The sequence below is a fragment of the Heptranchias perlo genome, chromosome 19 (assembly GCF_035084215.1).
Source record: "Heptranchias perlo isolate sHepPer1 chromosome 19, sHepPer1.hap1, whole genome shotgun sequence".
Lineage (NCBI taxonomy): Eukaryota > Metazoa > Chordata > Chondrichthyes > Hexanchiformes > Hexanchidae > Heptranchias > Heptranchias perlo.
In genome coordinates, this window is record NC_090343.1 from 18,050,407 (window position 1) to 18,066,927 (window position 16,521).

At 37.1% G+C, this 16,521-nt stretch overlaps 1 protein-coding gene across 1 annotated transcript; it reads left to right on the plus strand.

Annotated features, from left to right (window-relative positions):
- Positions 1-9,602: 9,602 nt before the first annotated feature.
- Positions 9,603-12,595, plus strand: LOC137335440 (vesicular inhibitory amino acid transporter). The gene is made up of 2 exons (XM_068000793.1): positions 9,603-10,262; positions 10,881-12,595. Exons 1-2 carry the CDS (start codon positions 9,888-9,890, stop codon positions 12,066-12,068), a joined length of 1,563 nt encoding a protein of 520 aa, XP_067856894.1. The 5' UTR covers positions 9,603-9,887; the 3' UTR covers positions 12,069-12,595.
- Positions 12,596-16,521: the final 3,926 nt, after the last annotated feature.

Here is a 16,521-nt window from a genome sequence, read left to right on the forward strand (position 1 = left end):
ACAATTATTTTTCCAATTATGCTTCCAGTTAAAGCATCTTAGTGACCGGCAAAGGTGGATTTAATTTAACATTAAGAAATCCTACAATTCCATGTCGTGGTGTATCAGTACAGTTACTTGGATTTTGAGTAAGTTTAATTACTGGGTAAATCATTTTGACAAGATTTCAGCAAAGCAAGATTAACAAAAAAAGTTGAAAAAAGACGATGAATAATGCTTCCTGTTCAAGTTTCATTTTTTCTTGATTTTAATTTGTTGTGGATAAACCCTTCACAACAAAACTAAATTGGATTGTACCTCTTGAAATATTTATGTTTGATTTGATCTAACCCGATTGAGAAACCTCTGCACCATTGGGGATATCCTATTAGGATCAATGAAATGCCCTTCAATACAATTGATCTGCTGAACTGTTATCAATTAGATTTTAGAGCAGGGCAAGTCCATAACATTATAAACCCCACAAGAAAAATAACAACACACCCACCTACATGCAGTCTTTATTTTGGTTATCATAGAAACATAGAAAATAGGAGCAAGAGGAGGCCATTCAGCCCTTCGGGCCTGCTCAGCCATTCAAAATTATCATGGCTGATTGTCTAACTCAGTACCCTGTATCAACCCCAGAAGGAAAATTTCTCATAAAATATTAGGTTTTAATGAAGCAAATTTTCTTCTATCTTTGTCCCAGTGCTGCACGAGTGGGGAATGAAGACCAAAACTCCTACCACACACAATTAGTACTTGAAATACTTTCTCTTGGTTTGTGGTAGAACAATAATAGAAACTATAACACAAGTAAATTTACTACAGAAATCCAAAAACAATTTGGTACACATTATTCACATATCCAAGAGCCAGTTAAAGGACTCACCTTTCACCTGTCTACCCACAATTCCCAGTGGATTGTAGTTGGCAATGCATTATTATGAATTATGAAACTAAGCAAATGTTGAAGGGAGGTCAAAACATGTCAAAAAGAGGGTCCGTTTACTAAACCTCGAAGGAACTGGTACAGTTTGTAATTATTTACAGGAGAATTACACTGCACAGTTTGGGTCGATGCAAAGTAATTTGGACTTTGATTCAATGCAAACTACATAATATAAATTTGAGAGATCAGATCAAATTCTGTCAAGTAATGTGAAATCACCTCCATTAGCTAGTGACTCACTGCTTCAGTTTCTCACCCACTGTTGCATAACTAACAGGCATGAAGCTGACTTCAAAAAGGTTGGTTGACCCACCTAGGAATTTTTGAGATTCATTTTTATATTATTTAATATAATGTGCTTGAATATGCCATAAAAAGTAAGAAATATAACTATAATCTGGACACTATGAACAATTGCGATGTGCATGCATGCATGTGCACATTCAGGGAATTCAGTTTTGCCTGGGAAAAAGACAATGAAGAGCCAAGCAGTACAACTCAAGTTTTCTGGCATAAGAACATAGGAACATGAGCAGGCCATACAGCACCTCGAGCCTGTTCCATCATTCAATAAGATGGTTGATCTGTATCCTAACTCCATCCACCCACCTTGGCTCCATATCTCTTAATACCCTTGGCTAGCAAAAATCTATCAATCTCAGATTTAAAATTATTAATTGAGCTAGCATCTACTGCTTTTTGTTGGAGAGAGTTCCACACTTCTACCACCCTTTGCGTGAAGAAGTGTTTCCTAATTTCTCTCCTGAATGGCCTGGCTCTGATTTTAAGGTTATGTCCCCTTGTCCTAGACTCCCCAACCAGTGGAAAAAGTTTCTCTCTATCTACCCTATCAATTCCTTTCAAAATCCTAAAAACCTCAAGCATATCACCCTTTGATCTTCTAAAATCCAAGGAATACGAGCCTAGTTTATGTAATCTCTCCTCATAATCTAACCCTTGGAGTCCTGGTAACATCCTGGTGAATCTGTGCTGCACTCCTTCCAAGGCCAATATATCCTTTCTAAGGTGTGGTGCACAGAACTGTATACAGTACTCCAGATGTGGTCTAACCAGGGCTTTGTATAGCTGTGGCTAAACATCCTCTCCTTTATATTCTAGCCCTCTCGTTATAAAGGCCAACATTCCATTAGCCTTTTAAATTATTTTTTGTACCTGACTACTATATTTTAGTGATCTGTGCACATGGACCCCTAAACCTCTGTGGACCTCCACTGTTCCAACTTTTCACCATTGAAGAAATAGTCGGATCTATCCTTTTTTGGTCCAAAATGAATGACCTCACACTTACCTGCATTGAAATCCATTGCATGGTTTTAAGCAGGTACTGGTTTAAAACTGCCACCTTAAGCAGAACAGCCTATTGGCTTATGGACTAACCATAACTATCGGATGCTCAAACATTTAGTGGCATTGGCTATAAATTTTAAATTTATACTCAATTTTCTATTTTACCAATTATTGAAATATGAAAACTTTAGGAATTCTGTCTGATAGGATTTTATTTAGCAAATTGATTCCTCTATTATTAGAGGTTGTTACCAAATGCCAGAAATTCTACTTTCTCAGATAGTTTCAGTCAATTAAGTTGGCCACATCTATGATGAAAACTGCAAATTGCACCTTTTTTTATTATTTTATAAATAGGGCTAAAACAAGGCTGGCCTCCTTTACTAAGTTTAAAAATGGAAGACAGGAAATAATCTGTTGCAAAGAGGCGAATGCTTTTTGTGGAGAAATCAATTGAGATGAAGATACTGAGATGGCAAAGGAATACAGCACATTGTCAGATGAAAGTGTAATTTCCAGTTACTGTAAAGTGTCAAAACAAGTGGGCTATTCTGATATCAAGAGGTCAGCAGGTACAACCCTTTACTAATTTGTCTGTCAAGGTGTGAAGACTGTTAACATTTTGATTACCTGACTGCTGTGAAGAAATTGTTTGAATTTTAAAACAGAAGATATCCTCATAATCCAAGAACATTCTTATAGTTTTCAGTTTATATTTGCCATGTGTCTGCAAAAAGGCAATTAGAGCTCTAAAGGAATAATCAAAGATTGTGTTTCTAAGAACTTGCTGAGTAAAACTCTAAAAATTATGGGCACATTTTTAAGCTGTCAATCCAGTTTGCCTACAATATAAGTTTAATTATTGTACTGATTAGTATCTTGCCTTTTTTTTACTTCAGTATACTATTTTATCTTTAAATATGGACAGTAATTTTAGCCTGTATGCCACGGTTAACAAGTTTGATATTTGCCACCTTCTAATGAGATAAGGAATCTGGTGGGCACCCATGTACTCTCTAGCAAGTGGTTTACCATGATTCAGAGTTAATTATTAGACCTGGACTGTGTTGATTCATACATAGTAGAGAATAAAGACATAAATTTAAATTCTTAATTTTTTTAATCTACGAAAGGAAAAGTTTGTTATTCTAGCTGTGGGTGAAAATCTCTGATGAAAATAACTGAATGTTAAATGAGGCAAATTAACAATAAGGCCCTGTAACTTATATAATTGAGTGGTGGCAAGCACATTTTTGATTGGGGAAGGTATCTCCAAATATGAAAAGACGAAGTTAAGTCTGGCAAGATATCAGAAGCAGTGAATTCTATGTCAGTGATTTGGAGGACCTGACAGGAGATCTGGAAGAAATTGCACAATTTAATGAAGATCATAAAAATGAAGTATTGATATTACTGTAAAGTAGAAACACAAACATAAATTAAAAGTAATTGTTGTAAAAGATGTATATAAAAAGTGCCATATTGCTACAGGTAAATGCTAGAAAGGGCATAATAAGAAATGTACAGAAGTGAAAATAGCATGGTTTGCAAATAACAATAAAAGTGCCATGATGGGAGAGAGAATATATTGAAGGGAGGAACGTCAATGGACCAAATCACAGTATCTTAAATTTAAAGATAAAACTGGCATGTAACTTGACAGCATAGTGTGGAGCAAAGTGATGCACACCATGACATTAAGCAAATGAGAAAGATATCATAGATTTGTTCAAAGGGAAAGATCAGAAAGTGTTGAGACAATGGAGATTGGAGGAGGGTACAGAACAATGTAAATTATATATTCTATACTTTGCATGATATATTATACCAGCATGTCTATTCAGATTGTTGACAAGTACATAAAAGAACAAATTATGACAATACAATACCACAATGGACAAGTGTTTAATATCTTTCTGCACTCTTCACAGGGCAAGGAGAACCAAAATGATTCATCAGCTACAGCTGAAGAGCTTGAAGCAGAAACCACCATAAATACACACATTATGGGATTAATAACTAGTGATGTTGATTAAAAAATACAGGATTAGACACAAAATACTCTGATGATGGTTGGTGAAGAGCTAGCTGGTACTGAGTGAAGATCCTGATACATAGTACCTGTTCTGGGTTGTATGGAGATACAGATCTAAGTTGGTCTAGATTCAAAGGAACAGTGTTTCATCAGTTGCACTGCATTACACAATCTTTCACATTTCATTGGAAGGTTGTTTGGTAGTGTAGCAGGGTTCAACACCCAGATACGCACTGCCATTTCCCACATGAGTAATGCCACAATAACAGTTATCTGTATTGCAATCTGCCATTAGCACATCGCAACAGCAGTGTTGTCAGTAGGCACCTCAATTTGAGCATCTCTTATGCAAAATACCCCTGTTGATATGGAGGTGATGGGGTCAAAACTCTCATATGTAGTCATTGCCAGTTTCAACTCATTTGGTTACAAGAAGACATGACACAGTGATTCTGAAGCCTCATAGATGGCCACTATTCTATGCTTACATAGATCATGTAAGTAGCTGATTGATATACATATCAGATTCAGTTCTGTGCCATCTTGTAGCCCTACATAATTGACAAGCACCTCTTCTAGAATTATTGCACCCACAACAGCTACAGCAAAAGAGACTCCGAACATAGGTGTTTCTCTATCAGAGCCAATTGCAGATACAGGTAAATGGCCTTCTGTATTGCTGCAGTTTACCATTTGGCTATGCAGCTATCTACCAATACTGCTCCTCAACTAGCGAGATGCTAGTTGGGCCCATGCAAACCAAACAGAAGTTCACAACATACAAGAGCAAACATGAACAAATGTTGCCAACCAGTCCTGTACAACTCAATAAAATGAATTCACTTTTATTGTACATTTTAGTCTGTCATTCATTCATTCTGCAGAAAATAACACATATGTCCAAAAACTAAACAAAGTGTCTGACTTCTGTAATGTTCCCTGTGGATACCTGGAAGATCACTGTGATATAAAAGTTGAAGACATTAGTGACTCACTCCCATAGGTAGTGCAGTGTGGATGGTTGATTATCCATGCAATTCTTCATGAATGAAGTGACACACCTCAAACTGATGATTCTGAGCCTGCTAATATTCTGCTTCTCCACTATGTCGAAACACCTGACTGTTGTTGTATACCCATTGCCTGGACAAGTGAATTCAGCAAGTCATGCCTCTTATGTCTTCTGCATTGCAGGGCTGTGTTTTCCTCCTTTTCCATTGTGATGTACAAACCCATGCTGCCACACCATGTTCTTGCACAATAAATTCACTTCTCTCACTGTTGTGCTGATACTTCCAATTTTTCCCTTTTGAATCTGCTCAGATTTATTATTATTGACCTTTAATAATACCAAAGAAAAGAAAAAAACAAGCATATTATACTTTTTCTCGCCTATTGATAAACTTTAGAATTCTTTATTGAGGGATTGGAATGTTCATGTCATGGCTAAACACTATTGGTTTAACATTTTCTTAACATTACACCACTTTTTACTCATATCTACTTTTCATTGAAATTGACCAAGAGAAGAATGTTCGGCCCCATATGAAACTAATAGAAACTTTTTTCTTCAAATATAAACAGTTTTGGAGATTTCTGAGGATATGATTTTAAAACAACCATATATTAGTACAGAATGGGTAGGAATCCTGGTTCCTCCCTTAACCATTCAGATGAGCTGCCTGCAAACCCTACTGAACTTGCCTTCATGCTGGACTGGAGTTATACATCCAGTGTCAAACCTAAGCTTGATTGTAGTACAGCACCAGTTACCCACACTAGTAGGCTACTACATACATGCCCCTTGGCGTCAGTGCGCTTGGAAGTAATATCGCCAACTTATTTCATATGTTTTACGACTGTTTTCAAGTTATTGTGTATTCCAAACCACTTTGCATCAATGCTAAAGTGGCACTAAGCTACAGTTATTGTCCAATTTCGCATAGGCAGGTGAGTGAAACCGCAATGGCATCAAACAACCTCATTAGTGTTAAAAAGAATGGTTATTTTCTCCATGACGAATGTCCCGTTGATTTACCTATACAATTTGCCTACATAACAATAATGACTACACTTCAAAAGTAGTTCATTTGATGTGAAGTTCTTTGAGACGTCCTGGAGATGTGAAAAAAAGAGCTCTATAAATGCAAGTTCATTCTTCCTTTTTCTAATGAAACTGCTTTCTCGGAAACTGCATGCTGCCCAATTTCGTTTGTACATCAGAAGCAGCAAAATTCTGAAGCCATTCTTTTCATTACATTGGGTGCAGTTTGTTCACCTAGGGCTCTCCACCAACTCCTTCATCTCCCTGGGGAAGTGGATGTCAATAGATAACCTTCCCAGAAAGTAGATCTCTAAAACTTCTGCTTGGATCCTTCCACCAAGAGCACAAACTCTGAAATATTAATCTAACATCAACGGTTGACATAGATTTACAAATAGAAAACTGAGTTGTAGTAGTCATGTCATTGAAATGAAATCTCTCTTGCCGTGGGGCAGTGGAGTCTGGCTAACATATCATGTTTACATGTTAGCATGCAAAAACAGCAGCATTGATGGATGTGTTGCGGCATTACTGTAATGTATAGATATTGCTACAAAATGTTATTTGTTAAAATTAAAAAAATATCGTTTACTTAGAGAACTACTTGAAACTCATTTATTTTAATACCAGCGTTTCTTAATACCAGAATATAATCTTTATTTTCTTTTGTAACTGTTAACTGTTAACAGTTTTGTTTATATTTAAATCCGCACTTAACCTGGCCATTATTTTAACTTTCAATTTTTCAATTACTATCAATTGAAAATATGCCTCACAAGTTCGTTGTTTTCCTGCTGAATTGATATCTGATAAAGTGCATATTTGTAATGCAAATTTAGTTAGTTATATATTTTTTTCAAGTGCCGGAATTTGCTTTGCAGCTTCTGCAGAGCTGCAATGAAGGGAGTTTGGAAAAATTCTTGACTGAAGGAATTCGTTTTAATTGTGACCCACTTTCCCTTTTCCGTTCAGTGTACCTGTCTATAAACCCATCTGCAATTTCACTTTTTAAAGACTATCCTATTATTCTAGAACATTTAGTATAAATGTATTTGCCTGTTTTAAATCCGTAAAATTCAGTTTGGGACGCTTAACACTGCAAATAGATATGCAATGTAAAAAATATTGACACCAGTGTACGGAGTTGCTGTTACTGGCGTGAGAAGGTCTTCTGTCTTATACTTGATGAATTCATCAGAATCTCCTGGTCTCCTCACCCAGAACCGATACACAACTTACATGATTCAATCGACAAAAATACAAATTGGAAATACTGTACACTTTTCACAATGAACTAAAAATAAAATGTATATAATATGCCTTTTAAAATCATGAAATGTTTATAACGTTAATTAAAGCTGTTTTGATATAGCCGAAAATATTGTAAAGTTAACTATTATCATTCAGATCGCTGCACCAAACTGTATGAATTCAAATTATCTGTAAATAAATTGTTCCCTCTAATAGTGTATTGTGAACATTCAAATTTATCATTCCAATAACATACCGTAATATTTTTCCATAGGTTTTTTCCTATCAGGACCACATCGCCTGTGCCCAGCGCTTTCTCTTGATGTGATTTTAAAAAAATGAATCTTGTGTTTAATTTGTGAAATTTCCGATATAATTGTACAGGGTAGGTATGGCACACAGCCAAATATGTCCCAACAACCCGGATCCGCCCGCTAATCCCCGAGCAAGACTAATAAAATACCTTACATCCCTACTTGGCAAAACGGGAATTCCATTGGTATAATGAGTTGCTCAGTGGGACCAAACTAACTACTTCCATTTCAAGCCGGTTCCTGAGAAAAGTGCGAGGAAACGGAAATGCTGCGGGAGGTTAAAATGACTTCCCATAACCCGGGTGCCAGTTGAAACGTCCTGATGAGAAACTGAGGAAAAGGACTTTTGTTTTGTTTTATTTTCCGGGGCGTCCTGAAACCTGCTTCATAAAAAGGCAAATGTGAGTAAGATTTTGTAACTTTGCCTTCACAATTCCGGGAACGATGGCCACCAGAAGAAGTAAATCACTGGGCTCATGTGCATGAGAATTAAATGGACAATCAGGTCAGACTTGGGCATTTGTTTGGGAAGGTTAGAATCAAACAATGCTCCTTTAAACAGCCTGCTCTTTTTAATCACGGGCTGTTAATCTCTTTTCATGTTGATTTCAGAAGTGGATATTTGCGGCTATTAAATTTATTGGATATTAATTGTGAAATATAGTGTTGAAGCATAATTTGGAAATGCCCAGTAAAAAAAAATTGTGTATGAAATGTATTTGTTCTCAGTGAAGAGTTTAAATGGACCCGTTTCAGGGTTTTTTTTTGACTCTGTACATTGATTGTCTTGTGTTTGCTAAACTGGAATTTCTGAATGAAATAAAGTGTGAACTTTGAGTTGCTAATACTAAATCGAAAAGTACCGAATTCAATTACTGCGACTATGCATAATTATGCATTTTATTGTCACAGTTAAATATTGCATTCAGTGCTCACAGACACGACTTTAGCAACGTCTTAAAATAAAATGAATTACAGGTAGAATATTTCGCTATCGCTGTATACCGGCGGCAAAGCAAAGTTGTTTCTACATTCCGCATTCGTTCAATGTAAACTTGTACATGTTTTCTGGAAATTAAATACCGATTTGGGCAAGAGATGTTGTAAATAGGTGGCAAGTGCACATAAAAACCTCTTTCTGCATCATTCTGATCGTAACAAAGAATCTAGGAAGGAACGGTTGGAATATTTACTAATTGACGTTTTGCATTTACAACTTCTGTTTCCTCTCCGTCATAAGATAAACAATTGGAATTCTTTTAATTCATAAACTGGTTATTTTGATGAGATGATAAAAATCTTCCATTTCTCTATAGTGGTAATACCATGTAGGTTTCAGAAAATGTTCAATATAGGATGAACTATTAATTTACTCTGACTTTTAGTAAACTATACTATTTCTGTTATTTATGCAAATATTAATGGCAAGTACTAACATAGCTTGCGATTTCTTGTGATGCAGAAAACTAAAACAATATTATGGGGAGGATGGGGAGCGGGCGCCCCTCCCACATGAATACACATAACCTTTCTGGTTGATGGATGAACGTGCCGGAGTTGGAGACGTGGTTGGCAAAGCAATGGCTTGCGTTGTCAGTTGTATGACACGTTGCCTTTCATTCGTCCCCTTAGGCTCTCCACCGCAGAACTGGCATCATTCCGGCTGAAGGGAACCAACTGGGACCTTAGCGGCTCAGACTGGGGTAAAATCTGCGCAGAGAGAGAGAAAAAAACCTTCGATCCAGGACTAGCGTCTTTTCATCGTTTGCTGCTTTCACCTGCAGTAAGTGAGACCGGTTTAGGATGCGGGATGAAAGGTTGTAGACTCCAACTTTAGGAGCTGTCATGATCCACGGAAAAGACCAGAAAGAAAGGTACACTTTCAGTAAAAATTGGAGATAGCAGTTTGGGATCTCTTCCCCTCCCTGCACAAAGCTTTAGCGTGCAGGATAAAATTACTTTCGTTTCTGCACAAAAGAATATCCCAATAACCGAGTAGCGATGGCGATGCTGATAAAGAGCAAGCTTTCAAACGTTGCCACGTCTGTCTCGAACAAATCTCAGGCTAAAGTTAGCGGGGTGTTCGCCAGGATGGGGTTTCAAGCGGCGACCGACGAAGAAGCTGTTGGGTTTGCACAATGTGATGATCTGGACTATGAGCATCGCCAGGGTCTGCAGATGGACATTTTAAAACCCGAAGAGGTGTCCGGAGAGGCAGATCCAGCGAATGAGGGCGATATTCATTACCAGAGAGACGGGAATGGTCTGCCTCCTTCGACCTCCAAAGATGGGGAGCCGTGTACGGAATTAGCAGCTCAGGGGAGGCCCAGAATTACTGCCTGGGAAGCGGGCTGGAATGTGACCAACGCGATCCAGGTAAACCAGACACTTTTTGCATTCACTATTTAAAAAATCTAGTACCTCCCCTCTCTCTAGTAGCGAAGAGCAACTTTGGTAGTTAATTCATCGTGGAATAAAAATAAAGTTACTGAATGGTTATAGACTGCAACTGATCTCTTTAATGTTCTTGGTTAGAAAATCATTGTGTGGATGAAATATTTGTCCTTTTATTAGAAATGGTTAATAATTAGCGAAGACTCTAAACTTACAGTTTTATAAAACGTTGCATTTTATTGCATCCGAATGCGATCAAACGTAACATTGAAAAAAAGCAGAATAATGAATATCGTGGGAAAATAACAATGTATTTAATTAGCTATTGAAATAAATCACCTGTACCTTGCTAAGCAGCAAAATAAAACCCTCCCTATATATATAATGAAGTACTGGCTGTAATTAGTAGACAAAATTTATGCAACATTAACACACGTAAATGCTTGTTCATATATACATTCAAACTACAATAGTCTTCTAAACGCCTTGCTAATATTTTCTGTTCCGTAAATATGCATCCTATTTATACTGAGAATAAATGCATTGTATTGACAACTTGAAAAATATGTGTGCCCACATTGTGCTGCGTCTGTCTTTCAGGGTATGTTCGTCCTGGGCTTGCCCTATGCTATCCTGCATGGAGGATATCTAGGACTATTTTTAATCATTTTCGCCGCAGTTGTGTGTTGCTACACAGGAAAGATCCTGATCGCCTGTCTGTACGAGGAAAACGAAGACGGCGAGCTGGTGAGAGTAAGGGACTCCTATGTAGACATTGCTAATGCCTGCTGCGCCCCTCGCTTTCCAAAGCTGGGTGGCAGAGTCGTGAATGTAGCCCAGATCATTGAGTTAATAATGACCTGCGTTTTGTATGTGGTTGTAAGCGGCAACCTTATGTATAACAGTTTCCCAAATCTTCCCATCTCTCAGAAATCGTGGTCTATTTTGGCCACAGCAATGTTATTACCTTGCGCGTTCCTGAAAAATCTGAAAGCGGTGTCCAAGTTTAGCTTGCTCTGCACTCTGGCACACTTTGTAATTAACATCTTAGTGATCGCCTACTGTCTGTCTCGAGCCCGGGACTGGGCCTGGGATAAAGTCAAATTCTACATTGATGTAAAAAAATTCCCAATTTCCATCGGCATTATCGTTTTTAGCTACACTTCGCAGATCTTCTTGCCATCGCTGGAGGGTAACATGAAGAGCCCCAATGAATTTCACAGCATGATGAACTGGACTCACATAGCAGCGTGTATACTAAAGGGACTATTTGCCCTGGTAGCTTACCTGACCTGGGCAGATGAGACAAAAGAGGTAATCACAGACAACCTCCCCTCTACTATCAGAGCAGTGGTCAATATTTTTCTAGTGGCCAAAGCCTTGCTCTCCTATCCACTACCATTCTTCGCGGCTGTAGAAGTCTTAGAGAAGTCCCTTTTCCAAGAGGGGAGGATTGCTCTGTTTACTAATTGTTATGGGATCAATGGTAAACTCAAATCATGGGGATTAGCTTTAAGGTGCATCCTAGTGGTCTTGACCTTGTTGATGGCCATGTATATCCCCCATTTCGCTCTGCTAATGGGCCTGACTGGGAGCCTAACGGGTGCTGGCCTCTGTTTTCTGCTCCCAAGCCTCTTCCACCTCAAACTTTTGTGGAGAAAGCTTCAGTGGCATCATGTAGTTTTCGATGTCTCCATATTTGTTATAGGTTCTATATGCAGTGTGTCCGGGTTCGTACATTCGCTAGAGGGGCTAATTGAGGCTTACGATTCCAACACAAGCGACTGAGGATGTACTCGGGCATCTATCACATTTCCTCTAGATCCACAAAACATTTCAGATAGGCGCCCATTTTAATTTTGTGCAGAACTCAAATTGTTACCTAAAAAGGTCAATTATAGAAATAATTCCATTAGTGTAAAAATCTACAATTAAATTCTTACCGCATTGCGGCAACCCATGCAATTACAATTCAACTGATGAAAGGATGACAGGGTCAGCCTTCAGAAACACCTTGAAGTACTTCCAGAGTATTTCAAATATGCAGAGTGGGGGGATCTGCTGTAATCAACTCGCTTCTCGACATTGTAGGATTTTAACATTCAGCCTCTCGGCAAGAGACTGGAGGCGTCTTAAAATCCTTGTTTAATATATGGAGAGGAGTATATGTGCTATCTAAGCGATTGTTTCATGAACATGTGGAAATGTTTTAAACCGTATGTGTGGTGTGGTTATACATGGCGGAATGTATAATGCAAAGTTTATCTTGAAGCATACATTGTGTAATATATATATATACATATATGGCATAATAAATGACAGTATCTAATACATTTTGGTGGTGTTATTTATAACGCTGAATTCAGCGGAATTACAAGTATTTTAATCAGTGTGAACAATCATTGTGCAAAACGGCAACAAAAATAATCGAAGAATGTCACATTTTATTAATCTCGTTTGACATTTTTAAAGAATAACGACGTTTGCGTTCTATATATGAAGAGTAGACCCGATGGCAGAAGCCCCATGCTATTTGCATATGAATGCAATATATTCCATCCATCACAATTCAAATAATCCCTATTTATACGGTCCAGTCCATGATGTTGACCCGGTCACTGTTTCCAGACTGTTATTTTTTAAAATGTAACTAGTAACTGTTATCATTGGAGTAGCAACACAATATATATAAAATTAGTCGGTATAAATGCGAATTCTTAACCGTTTTCCATATAATTAAATATTCGCACCACCTGGGTTATTTTATTCTGATATATAACTAAAAATGTGTTTGATTTCACAATAAATTAGAAAGAAGTTCCACAATGACAAGGAGATCTACACGTTTAGTTTTCGGTAGTGCGATTTTGCTGAACTAAAACAGATTGATTTTATAAAGTAGAGCTTTTTAACAAATAACGCGAATTGTTAAAATACAGATTCCCAATTTAAATTATATTAAATAAAATAAATATATATCTGTACGATGGCTGTTTCATCGTCGTATTTAGTGAATGCCACAGTGCGTCACAAGTGCCAGACTCGCTCTCGTTACACGTACCTTTTTATATAGAGACTGTTTATTTCACTGACAACCAATACAGTCATCTGAAAGGGGAAATGGCATGAAGATCGGTAAACAAATAGTGGGATATTACGAAATGGGTACAGAAGGCCCCCACTGTTACAAATTAGGGATGCAGTAAGACGATGAATTCTGTAGCTATTTCCAACCATGCACGAACATATTTTATTTATATGGCATTTAATATTTGCACGTTTATTTTGGTATGAGATTGTAATACAAGTAATCTTGATTTGAATTTATGACAGCTCGGCTATTGGGTCCTGCACTGGTAGATAAAAGATAAAATCAAATGGGAAAAATAATCTTGCAGGAAATTGGTCGCCGCTTGTCCGAAGATTTTTTAAAAGGCTTTATGGGCAAATGCCTGGAAACGTTATCTGTGACACTGATGAACTCACACGATTAAGATTTTTTTTTGCATTTTGTCCCTGATGTGTTTTCATATTAAAGTTAAATTAGTGCGAAGTGTAATTGCTGATTGATCTGTCCTCATTAAGTCAAATAATTTATGATAGATTTCGAAAAACATTGAAATATTTCAGACACAGAATTGTTACAGATAACTTGCTTTCACTCAGTTATACGTTATTTCTGGCAAACTAGTTGAAGGTCACCTCTCATGATACTCATGTCCAATTAAACAGGGGAATACAACTCACCACAATATTTTCCGTTAAATGTCAGTTTACCTACAGGAAACAATATTTAAGTATAAATTGCATAACGTTATTCAGTATGATTTTCATCCCTTAATATCTTATACGAATATCCTAAGCATTTTCAAACCGGTAAGCGGGACAGCGTTAATATGCATTTCAGTTGATCTGAGCTGGTATTAGGTTCGCAAATATTTTTGATAAAGTCACAATTATTTGTCATTCATAAAAGGAAATTTCTATGAGGAACAAAACAAAATCTGATGGTTTAAAAAGTCAAAGTAATTGCCTACCGACTGTGCTATATTTGGACTGCAATGAATAACGGACAACCTTGCGCCACTTTAAGCCCCAACCAGATGCAATTAGCCTGTTAATCGCTGCACTGTTTGCCAAACTAATTTTCATTTGGTTGGGAAAAAAGTCATCGCGACTAAATTTTATTTGAAAGCCACCCTATATTCTTGTCACTGATAATTATCATTCTAATTTTTAACCATTTTCGTATCGGCAATGAGTAACAACTACTTTACAGACATCAAGCCTTTTAATAAAAAAAATAACCTGCTCCCGGTACCCTCTGTTCGAGCTCCTAATACAGAGTACTTGGTTTACATTAAATACAACTCTGGATAGATCCTGACTTTTTACGGAATTCATTGAATTACGGAATTTCATCTTCATTGAAAGGAATTTGGATTCTTCATTAAAATGCAATGGATATGCAGTTTAACAATTGGACTTGTTCTTATATAAGAAATGAAACGGCCCATCCTAAAACAAATTGCTACATAAACGACTATCAATTTACTCCACTATTTGATGTTGAAATTGAAAACGAGAGACGAGAATTTAATTCGAATTATTAATTATTTTACGTTATATTAACGAGACAATTCATATTTTGCTTGTTGCATTTTTTTTCTTGTAAACGAAGAGGGGGAAACTAGTTACGTATTATGAGTGATCAGAGTTATAACAACAGACAGGGTTCAAAAAGTTTGTTATCGCCCCTTCAATGCCTTGCGGGAATTGTCAGTGCTGATATGAAAGTGCGAGTTGTAACGCTTGCCAAAATGTCTCCAGCAATTACTATAGAAATGTATTCCATGCACGACAGGAATCTGGGGGCGTCCCTGCAATGCGGTAAAATAGGAAAACAAGTAGAGCGCTCCCAAGCGGCTTCTTCCTCAACTCCATCATCATGTTGTGTTCCAGAGTGTCTTTCGAGGAGTGAAACTGTGGAGCACGTGCAAGGAGCAACAAATTTACTCTACGTGTAATTTCAAGGAAAGGATTAAAACAAATATTTTTAACATAGTACATTTTTCTGAGTCGTGATCACGTTAATCTGTCTTTTGTCTTTCAGGCACTGATTGGCCTGCTGTGGATTCTCAGCATTTTTGTTTTTATTTCAGATGTCCGGAATTTATCTCTATCTCTGCAGTAGAATCTCTAATAATTTCGCAGTGGCACTGCGTAAAATGAAGGGACGGATACAGAAGGAATGCGTGTTGAGATTTGCTCGCATTGGTATTTTCAGTGGGTCATCTTTAGCTTTCTGTCAGCATGAGTTTCTAAGGGGTAAATTCAGCACAGTAACCAGCTGGAGATTAAACGTTGCGTATTTTAGCAAAACACTTGCTCTACTTAGAAGTATATACATTTAAAAATACAAGGAATTAAAGCCAGAAATAAAAATAAATGTACCATCGCAACTGAGTCTGTCAAAAAGACTAAAATAAGCGTAGATATAGGCAATACTCAATTTGGTTTGGAAATTTGTTATTGGAAATTAAGCATTGTTCAATACAATTAATAATACTTGCATTAATATATTACCTTATCACATTGAAATATCTCAAAGGCTTCATCCATTCTTTTGGAGTGCAGTGACTTTTGTTTAACCTGTTTGTATGACTCAAAGTCTGAACAGTTAAATTGGCCTATTAGTCAAAATTAAGTTCCAAAATGCTTTATGAGATTGCCTAATGGTTGTAGAACAGAACAAATATTTCACAAGTGATGTCTTGAAGTGGAAGTACCCTGGTTAATAAAAGGGAGAATGGACAAAGGGATACAAGAGCAGGGCACTGAATATTACTAGTAGTCAGTTAGTGCATTCAAAACCAGTAATTATAAGAAATATCTTTGTAATTATGTTACCCCTGCCTATTTAATCACAATACACTTACGAGGAGCAAGGCTATTTGGCCCATCTTAATTTATCCATCTGGAAACACTCTAGAGCTCCCCCATCTTGGAACCCAACTCTTTCTTAAATGATTCCATGATTTTTGCCTCCACTACTCGGGAGTTAGTTTGATCTGTTGATCACTGTATGAAGATGAATTTTCAGATATCAGTCCTAAATTTGTCTTTTTCTAGTTGAACCTGTATTCCATTGTCATACACGCACAATTTACTTTTAAGTGATAGTCTGCATTTACCTTTTCCATACTTTATCTTGTACACATCTACAAGACCTCCTCTCGGA